Source organism: Copadichromis virginalis, linkage group LG1 (assembly GCF_057382275.1).
Source record: "Copadichromis virginalis isolate Kocher_CV1m ecotype Utaka linkage group LG1, C_Virginalis_male_GT1.1, whole genome shotgun sequence".
NCBI classification, from domain to species: domain Eukaryota; kingdom Metazoa; phylum Chordata; class Actinopteri; order Cichliformes; family Cichlidae; genus Copadichromis; species Copadichromis virginalis.
This window is the reverse complement of record NC_140618.1, coordinates 21,567,275-21,578,021: the sequence shown is the minus strand read 5'-3', so window position 1 is coordinate 21,578,021 and position 10,747 is coordinate 21,567,275. Positions and strand designations below refer to the sequence as shown.

At 39.8% G+C, this 10,747-nt stretch overlaps 1 protein-coding gene across 2 annotated transcripts in view; it reads right to left on the bottom strand.

Moving 5' to 3' along the window:
• Nucleotides 1–1,648: 1,648 nt before the first annotated feature.
• The window catches only part of dennd2b (DENN domain containing 2B), a 56,651-nt gene continuing 47,552 nt past the window's right edge, over nucleotides 1,649–10,747 (bottom strand). For both annotated transcript variants that reach the window (XM_085454499.1, XM_085454491.1), the window contains exons 15-20: nucleotides 5,898–6,075; nucleotides 5,051–5,092; nucleotides 4,084–4,195; nucleotides 2,811–3,050; nucleotides 2,426–2,512; nucleotides 1,649–2,116 (exon numbers count right to left, since the gene is read on the bottom strand). In XM_085454499.1, coding sequence (XP_085310625.1) covers nucleotides 2,082–2,116; nucleotides 2,426–2,512; nucleotides 2,811–3,050; nucleotides 4,084–4,195; nucleotides 5,051–5,092; nucleotides 5,898–6,075 — 694 coding nt within the window. In that variant the 3' untranslated portion in view covers nucleotides 1,649–2,081. The remainder of the gene's footprint in view (nucleotides 2,117–2,425; nucleotides 2,513–2,810; nucleotides 3,051–4,083; nucleotides 4,196–5,050; nucleotides 5,093–5,897; nucleotides 6,076–10,747) is intronic.

Sequence of the window (10,747 nt, the reverse complement as noted above, 5' to 3'; positions counted from 1 at the left end):
ACATTAAAACATTTTTCTTAGACAGCTTAAAGAAGTAGCAGGTATATTCCCAATTTAAGGCATCACTCTACACACTCATCCTTTCCTGGTCTTGAATTATTGATACTATAATCTGCAGGACCGTTTTACTGCAGCCACTTGGCCAGTTTACCCCATTTGCCCTGCTGATGTGGGCAATGTAGCAGCACATATCCTTGGTGTCCGCAAGTTAAAGTACAGCCATAATTTTAGCAGTATGTTGGTGGTTTTAGGACCTTATACTTTTACTTGATTTTTAAATTTGATACTTTTTTTGAGTATGTCTTTATGCCACTGTAGCTGCAATCAATTTTAAAGGAAATTATTGCACCTTTCACTTTTTTCCTAGACATATTTCAGATGAATATTAGGAAAAATCTGTTTAAAAATAAAAAGATGTTTAAGTAACAGAGCCACCAACCTAAGAGTTGGATTCAGCTGCAACATTTAACTTCCTGACATATTTTGGGTTTCATTCTGTTTATTAAGTGTTGCATGCTGTGTTAAGCAGCTTTGACTTTATTGTGCTACGCTGTAAAAGAAAACCAATATCCTCATATGAGGAGATACTTCTTTTTTCTTTTTACGTAAACTTCCTGTTCAAAGAGGAAGTTTACAGAAGTTAACTAGAAGAAATCAAAATACAATCTCAGGTCACAGGAAGTTAAAGTGGTAAGAAGCTGTAATGTCAGCTGGACTGGGGGATTTTAAAACTCCCACTTATTACACCTATGAATGATAATATTCCACAGTAAAATATTAAATACTAGTACTTGTGTGTATTTGTTTGTTTGTTTGTTTGGTTGCTGTGACCTATTGACCTCTTGTATTAATTCCCTCCTATCTTTCTATTGGTGTCTTTTATTATGGTGGTACAGCTTTTATCTTGCTATTACCCATGTGCTGTAGTCATTCTTATTGGTAGCTTTTATCTATGAACATAACTCGTTATTTTTTATTTTTTTTATCCGTTATCAATGTTTGAACCTTTTATTGTTTTATGTAAAGCACTTTGGTATGCCCAAGGCTTTTAAATGTGCTCTATAAATAAAGATTGTTGTTGTTGTTGTTGTATTTACTACATTCTGAAAGCATAATTGTAGGTTCACTGTTATTATAACTTGATTTCACAACTTTTGCTCAAGCAAAAAAATTCTTTCATGGCCAGCTCTTTATCCGAAAGTCTCTGCACGACCACTTCACATCAAATGTCACTCTTAACTGCGATAAAGACACTGGCAGGAGAAAAGCACCACGGCACCTGGAATCAACAGCGAGCCGCTCAGTTAGGAGAGCTAATAACAGCGTGGCAGCGACAGCCACCGGAGTGATGTGCACAGACGTAATTAGGTTACCAGCAGCATGTGGTAGCCGGTGTTAGACTACTGCGCCTTTTGGGATCTTACCAACCTAATACACAGCTTTGGGAGAGGCTGTCATTGAGATGTCAGCGATAAAAGGAGGTGAGTTTTCATCATCAGGCAAAATGTGAAATATATGTCTATGTCTGACTGGGAAGTCTGTACTGCTTTGGGCCTTGTTTTGATAATGAACGAATACAGTTTAATAAGGTTAAAGAATAAAGAATAGAATAAAGTTTAAGTTCAATGCTTACACTTGGACACTGAAACAATTTTAATGATCACTTTTAATAAAAGACTGTAAAAATCTCCAGGAAGAGTTCAAACCATCTTCTTCATTGTATTGCATGTACAGTTTTTGAATAAGCTTTAGGTCAAACAGAGAAAAACACTGTCGTAAAATAATGCAAAAAGGAAAACATATCTGTACATCTACGCCCTCCTGCAACCCATTTCAAGTCACATACACTCACAAACTCCGATAACACTCTTCACAAGCACGACTAGACATCAGTGGTTACTCTACGACTCACATGCTGTGTACCGTCCTGCTATTGCTATCTCATACTATAAACATAGGCTGAAGAGCATCACAGCTTACAGTGAAATAATATGTACATGCTTTTAGAACATTTAAAACAAAACAAAGTATGAAAATGGGAGTCGTCTTGACGCAGAGACTTGAAAGATCAGGTCGTCTCCTCAGTTCTTTTTGTGGAGAAACTTCATTTTACTTCCTGGAAATAAAATACATGAATCTATTAAGCCGTGTAAAACGAAGCCACGAATATTCGGTATAAAAAAAAATCTGATTTCTGGCAAACATCCATGTTTAAGTTCTTATTGGTGAAGCCTATCACAGCTAGCTCGTGTCATGTGAGATATTTACAATAAAAAATAAAGTGAGAGTGAAACTGTGCAGAGGTTTGGTAAAAGCTGCTGTTTAGCTCTGCCTGTTCAGATGACATTAGCATATGCAGAATAAATATTTGATATTTCTGTTTATAACTTTCCAGCTCCTAAAATATGTCTGCTTCTGAACTCACCAAGGCCTCTGAGGAACTTGTTGACTCCACTCTGCTCTGTGTCTGGCAGCTCCTCCAAATATTGATCTACCCGCTGCTCAAACAGACCTGTCAACACAACAGCAGAGATTTTTCTTTTTAAAAAAAAGGAAAAGGAAGGGTAAAGAACGAGAATATGAAACATCAATACTTCAGGGAGCTGCTTTGATTCAGTGAGAAAGCATGCTGTTGAAAAACTTTCAGCCACTAGAGGTCAGTGTAAGTGCAATGCTTTCTTCTGCACAGAGAGCACTAGGAATGCAGGGGTGGAAATGCACAAAGAAAAGCAAACAGCTTTCTCATGAAATGTTTTAAGGAAGAAAGAGCATTCATAGACCCAGCTGACACTCAGAGAACAGCAGTCTACCTTTAGCTCGTGTCTTTCTGAGCTCCCGGTCTTGGATGAACCCTGCAAACATCTGAGACTCCATGAAGACTCCCAGGAAACGTCGGATGCTCTTCGATGCCACTGATTTGCGGAAGGCCTCTCTTTGGAAAATGCGCTCCCCACGCTCATTCTGAGTGATAAACAGGGAGTAATGTCCAATAGTCTCCAGGAAGAAGCGGATGAACGCCTCCGACACCAGGCTGTTCAGCGAGTTATACTCTGTGGGGGATAAAAACGAAGGCGTTAATCGATAAAATAGGCCCACAGCTTTTGTTAAACCTTGAAGTTCAAGAATTTTGCTGTGCTTGCAAAGTAAAGTTGTAGAATAAAGACCAAACCTCAGTCATGTTAACGACAAAATTGAGACATAACAATAATGATGTGACAGCTTTGTGCTTATCCTATGTCAGAAGATGTCAAGTGAAGCACAATGACACTGCAGGAAAAACCTGAAATCCTGCCCATCAGAGCACCCAGAGCTACAACTGTCATTCAAGGCTAGTTTACCACAGGTCAATATTTTTTACTTATTTCTTTTCTTGATTACTCGTGTTGTTATTGTTTTTTATTACTTTCCACTAATATTAGCACAAGAAAGCTAATTGTTGTAGTTGTAGTTTCATTTTCCCCTTCACCTACAGTCCAATGAGGCTATACTGTGGGTTGCACAAGTGTATTGGCTTTCTGGACTAGTGAGAACTGGTTATGAGTGGCACTTGGCACATGTAACATAACCACACAGAGTGTTAGCTGTTGGTCTTGGAGGGGAATTTGGAAAGCAGAGATAAGACTGTCTGAAGTAGCCTTAAAAAAACACAAATGATTTGGCCTTATTATGTCAAAATTCTCTTTGTTTCTGTGCCGTAAAGCATGTTGTGACAGCCCATTACAGGTAAGCCATTCATGATTCCTTGATAAAAGCCTCATTTCCACACCAGGAGTCAAAACCTGGCCTCCTGGGTGAAAACCGGGAATCCTGACTGCGAGGGCACATGGGAGCTACACATAGAGACATTGACACATTAGAAACAACTGCACTTATGCTCCAGTCAGCTTGAAATGTACACTACTACCACCAGAAACAGCATTAGCTCATCTCAAAGATGAGCCTTTCATGACTCACTGTCAGCAGAACAGAAGACGTCATTTCCCAGCCAGTTTCACAGACTTGTAGACCGCGCTCCCTGTCGCCCTAATTAACAAGAAGAACATCTGCCGCGTTAAACCGAGAGATGTTCAGTCGCTTATTCACCTTCGTCTGACTCGCTGTCAGAGTCCTGAGTGATGATGTCATTCCTCTGCTCCAGAGCTTGCTCGAGAGCTGCTTGAAGTTTCCGCGGCAACAGCGATGCCTCGTCATCCATCTACAGACAGTTGAAAGTGCTGCAGTTACTACAGATGAACAACAGTGGCGTGGAGACGATGCTCTGCAACCTTTTACGAGCATGACTGTCTAATTTTTGGAATAAGAAATGTTTCGATCTTCCTACTCGACCTGATACAGTCAGGGTTTGTTTTGGTTTGTTTGTTTTTGTCCCTTACTCATGATAGCTCTTATCTGCTAACTTGAGTTAGTTACTGCTGTGTACGCACATTATTGAGACATTTTGCTGTGACAGATGTTTCACCACAATTACATGTTGCCACAGAAAACCAGGATACCCAGGAATGATCTCTGCGGTTCCTCTTAGTTTTTTTTCTCTATTTCTTTACTGTTGTCCTGCTTTCTGCATTCCTCTCTGTCTTCCTGTTTGCCTAGGAAGGTATGTTCTATGTCTCTCTTTCCGTCACTTCCTGTGTTATTTTGTTGCTTTTTTTCTTCCTAATGTGGCTATATTTTTACTTCCTGCCTTTGTTCTTTTCACACCCTCATTGTTGTCAGATGTAGTTCACCTATGCATTATTGGCTTTTTTCTTGGGACAGATCACCTCTGTGTGCTTCATTACTTCATCTAGTCATTACATTCCTATCCTGAGTTTTGAACTTTTATTATAATTATTAAATTTTTCTGAGTTAAGTCACAATTAAAGCTGCTTTTACTTATTAATATATTGTTCCAGAAATAAGAAATGCCAATTAATGTTTTTGAGCAAACGACTGAACAACATGTAGGGTGTTAAAGGAAATTTGCCATTATCTTTACATTACCACTTGGGGCACAGTGGTCACTGCTCATGCTAATGCTAATGGTTTTCTTTTTAAATGCCATTAGACCAACCTGTCTAATGAAGCGGTCAGTTCCCAGGTCGACCATTAAAGCCTAAAAAAGAGAAAAGGAGGATATCATTATTTGATTAGCACACATGAGAACTCTTTGATGAATTATTTAACTTTAAAGTCCACTGTACATAAAATGGTCAAAGCTACATGCTACAGCACAATGTTAGATGTAAACGTACTTTGGACAAATGTCGCAATGAATGAATCACAAACTGGAAGAGTGACAGAAACAGGTTTCTGGTATCGCGAACAACTCGTTATTGGGTCAGTCTTAACTCTGATTAACATGGTCGCTTCTCAGTTTGATACATTAATGTGGCCCACGCTGGGGAAAAACTGGGTGTAGTAACACTTTTGTAACAAACTAATGGCCATTTCATTTCACGCGGCTTCTACTGCCAAAATATTTATTTTATACGAAAGAAAGAATCAGATGGAGAGCACAGATGCCATCCGTCCATCCACATTGAGCCATGTGTGATACAGACCAGTGTAGTAAAGTCTTGCCACACTTCACTTCACCAAGATTCTGTTTTGTAGAAAGACTTGGTCTAAAACCTGTAACCATTATTTTTACTGATCAACTAATTTACCCCGGCTGGGTAAATTCATCATTTGGACGTCACCTGGCTCGTTCCCTAGTATAATAAAAACGGAGACAGAAAGAGAAACAGCCACAGTTGCCAGGTCATAATGGAATTACTGTGAATCTGTACTGTTTTAACATGTCATCCAAACATGTCATTCAAATCCCTTACATTCAGGACTCTACGCAGCAACATTTACACATCGCTGACATCAACATGAAAATTGAAAAATTCATGGTCTAAATACAATGTACTCACCTCTTCTACAGGCAGCTCTTTGAGTTTAGGCATCGAGCTGGAGAGCAGCCCCACCAGGAACGGAGTGGGACAGCAGACGATATCCAGCATGGACCCTGGCAGCACCGGGATAAAGGTGTGTTGCCAGGAGAAGGGGTAGAGGAGCGCCACCACAGCATGCATGCAGCTGGACAGGGTGCTGATGATGGGAGACAAAGAGGAAGGCAAACACATCAATCATGTTTAACCAGATTAATTCAGACAAGCTTGAAACAGGGAGTATAAAACGCTGAAAGGGTTGTGCAGTCAAGCATTTACTCAAAAAGCACCACCTGCTGTGGTCATGCTAAGTTGAATGTTATATTCTTCTTTAAAATGCAATGTTTGGAAAATCATTACTACTAAATCACTAACTGGGGCCACATTCCAAACTATTGGAGCACAGCCGATGTATTTCCATCACTACACTCCAATTCTCCAAGTTAAATGACTATTTGATCCTCTTTTCCCTGAAACTGTTGCCTTTAAATGAGCCATAACAGTACAGCTAAGTATTCGGACTCTTTGTTCTTCCTGCAGCTCTTCTAAGGTGCAGCCAGATCCAACAGACTGTTCTTGAGCTTCCACAAATACACTTGTTTTTCTTTTCTTTCCCCCCAAAGTTTTTACGTTATCAGAGCTTATTATCACAGCTTCTGGAAAAATTAATGCCTTAATTTATTGCACTTCCACTTCTCGCGCCAACAGTTAACACCATTTACTATAGACCACAACGAGGAACCGTAACCCCACAAACTGCATTATTTTGAGATTGCCCCACTCTGTCTGCAGGGGTGGCGTGACTCTGACATGTTGCTATGGTTAAGCTGGGGTCTTGTTGACGCAATAACAAAACGCAGCAGCTCGGTTTAACTTCGACAGCTGTGGTATAACATGAAGCTCACAAATAGCAGCACGTCTTTCTCACGATCCGTCGCTTGTTGACAGTGGCTGACCCCGCCCCCCCTCCAGACTCCCCTCAGTCTTCTACATACTGTCCAGTCCATGTACACAAAGAGAGTGAAAATAAACTGTGGGTCCAATCTCTCTCTCTCTCTCTCTCTCTCTCTCTCTCACACACACACACACACACACACACACACACACACACACACACACAAACCACTAAATCAGTATAGCTCAAGACCGAGACCAGTGATCAAACATGGTATATGACGCACGTTATCTGAGATATATACATTTCATCAACAGCAGTACAGCAAACAAAAGTTCCTCCCTTTTATGTGACCTATGTCTGTTTCAGCGCAGAGAAACTTTACTGAGCAATATACAGAGAAAACTGACAAACTCCCACAGCTTTTTTTTCCACAATATCCATTCCAGCTACATGTCTGCCAGAGATTTTTTTTCTGAACTTCCCATGAGTCAAATTGACAAGATTAAAATGTTTTCTAGACAGGGTAAAATAAAATTACATCAGAGAAACCCAAAGGCTACAATAACCACAGCATTCAACCTTTCTTTTCTTTTTTTTTTTACATTTCACTCACAACATGAAGCACTTGCAGCTTTGCTTTGGCCAGTCTGATTTCCATTTGCCTGAGGTGGGCTTGATAATTCCTAACAGATCCCGTCTCCTGGGTTTGACGAGTTCCAACAGGGAGTGATGGGGCACAGATCTCCGAAAACCTTCGCCACAGGCTACACACAGCCCTGCACACCACTGATACCAAAAAGGATCAATTACACTCATTCCCCGACCGCATACTCCTGGGAGAAAATGAACTTGCAACGAAAACACTCCGCACTACCAGAGGTTGCCACTCAACTCTGGAGAACGAGTGGGACATTCCCGTTTGATCTAGACCAAAGCTTCAGGCATACGCAGGTCATAAAATAAGAAGAAAAAAATGCTTTTTGGCCTCCATATACATTGATTGGTAAAGAATAGTAGAATGTAAAAAATAAAACAGTTTGAGTTAAACAGTAAAGCCATATTTTTTCCTTGGTACAGTGTAGATAAGTACAGAAGCTGGATTTTAGCCACTCAAAATTGGTGGTACCAGATAAGATTATAGGCCTTTATATGGCTTTTTTAGCTATGACATCAACATTGCCACAAAGTCGGTCAGTGCCACTTTATTCTAAATATGAAATTCCACTGAATTCAATTTCATTTATGTAGCACCAAATCACAGAAAGTCATGTCAAGGTAACACCTTTCAGTAATAGAGAGAAAACAAACAACCCTCTTTGAGCAACCACTTGTTAATAGTGGGAAGGAAAAAACCCCTTATAACAGGAAAAAACCTCAGTCATCTGCTGTGACCGGTTGGGGTTGAGGGGAGGAAGATCAGGAAGAGGAGGAAATCTTTTCAAAACCACTGAATGAATTAAAATTCTTTGGTTTGTGACCATCAGAAGTATAAAACTAGCAGTACTTCTGTCTCAGATGTACTTTCTGTACTTTCTAGTGCTAATTAGGAAATTTAACCCTACAAATCAAAATGAAGTAACTGACAAATAATCCAAGTCGGAGGTGGAAAAAACTGCAGTTCTTGGAGTGTCCACTTGAGACAAGTCGTCACAGACGCTTGTGGTAAAATTTCCAACTAAACTGCATTCTTAAGCAATTTTACAGCTTTGTACAAAAATATTTTTGGTCTCTGTGGATAGTTTCCCCCTTCATAACAACTGTACTGCATTTGGACTTTGTTAAAGTTAACAGTCCAGCCTATTTGAATCATACTCTGACGATATAGCTCTAGCACTCCTGCTAGGCTTCGCTCACAAATTTGAGTCACTGAACTGGACTTCTTGCCCGTGTTTGTGTTGCAGGTGCCTTTTGGACCATTTTGAATTAAATATCATGACTAATACTACTATGTGTTCATTCCAGATCATTCAAGAAGTTTAGTGCTTCAGTTTTGAGGAGTAAAATTGTAGTATTTTATTTATCTGTTAACGCTAACTAGTAAGTACCCGTGTCTTAGCATTGCATCTCTAAAGTTTATAGATGTAGCTTTCTAAGGCCTCGGACAGTGAGTGACTGCTAGAGGCTGCTGGCTGAGTCTAGGTGAAACTGGTTACAAAGAGCACGGTGTGCCAAAAACCTCCTTGTGGTAGATTTGGTTGCAAACAATTTGCCTTGACCACCCTCAGGACACTAACCGTTTCTGTTTTGCGTAACACTATTCAGTTTAACTCTTGCTTGAAAATAGTTTCCAAGTGTTTGCGGACAATTTGGCATCTACCATGCAAACTGCAATAAGGGCAGTCTGCTAGTGACCGAGGTAACTGCAAGGAGGTTTTTCACTAAAGTACCATGGCCCTCTCTGCGATTCCCAGAAACCTTCAGAAACCACTCACCAACCAGTGACAGAATACACACTTCACTGGTTGCTAGGCAAACCGACCACTCTGTAGGCCTGTGTAAAAGGGGGTCTATTTTATCGTGACACACTTGTTTTTTCTGTCGTGACTGATTGTTACCATATGGTGGTTACCCAGTCTCTAGGCCTGTGTGACTGAGGCCTAACCATGCTTGCTAGCTTGCTTTGCTGATAACTTCCACCCTTTATTAAAGTCCAAAAGCACGTGGGTGACATCACAGTAGGCATGTCCAGCTTTTATATGCAGCCTATGTACAAAGTAAGAAGGCATAGGTTAGCATTTAGCATTATTGAGAACATGTTAGAAATTACATGAGTTACCCTAACGTAGATACAAGAGCACAAAAAAAATCGGTTTTTGCCATTCAATGACACCCAAAGCAACAAAGTGTGTGTCAATAAACTTGCTGACGTAAACATATGTAAATATACATGAATTTCCATAGTTTAATAGACTACGTGCACGTTAGCACATGCTACTTCCGGTGCGGAAACCCCTGTGGGGAGCTTTGTTTCCGGTGTCCTATTCGCACCCTGTTTACTGTCCAAAACAAGTTAAGCAAGTGAATGAATCAAGCGGCGATTTACATTTCTATAGATGTCTTGGGCATTTACCCAATATATCTGTAAATGATGTTCATCGACTTGTCGATATTTTTTCCCCCGCGCCTCAGAGCAAAAGAGAAAAGGGATTCAAATGTTATATTTCTCAGTATCTGTAAATACCGGTCCCTCGTTTATCGCGGGTGTTATGTTCTAAAAATAACCAGCGATAGGTGAAATCAAGTAGCCAATTTTATTTTTTGACGGTGCAAAACGTTTCGTGGACATCGTGGACATACAGTACTGCTGTAATTTTGAAGGTAAGTCACAACATACCCTTCGTAAATACTAATGTATAGAAACCGTTACCAGCAATCGTTCAGCAATTTTTCATTTTTTGCTTTTTTTCACGGTTTGTTAACATGCTGTGTAGGTGTGTACTTCACTACCTGATATCGACATAATGGGAAACATCTGGCTTGACTATTCTTCACCTGTAGTTTGAATGCTGAACATTTGCCTGTTTAAATCATAAGAACTGTCACTATACAGAGATGTGCTTCTGAATGTGGACGATGTGTCTTCTGATTCTGTAATGCAGTTCTGCTTTTGTTGAGTGATGTAAACGGGTCATTCTTACTATTCGGTGCCATTTGAGTCCTAATGACATAATATGGTATATTTAGTGTAAAACTTGTCTAATGCTTATTTCTAAACCATTTTCTTGTATGTTTAACCCCCCTCTACCATAGAACACATTGATATATACACAGGATAAATACATTAAAAGTAAATTACTTTTATTTTAGCACAAGTCACTAAAGTACTATGTCCCCAGTCATGCTTGCTCGACTTCAGTTACAAATATAACTTAAAAAAAAAAAAAAAAATCAAAATTTTTCATCATTTCTGGATTGGCTTATTTCTAATGTTCCT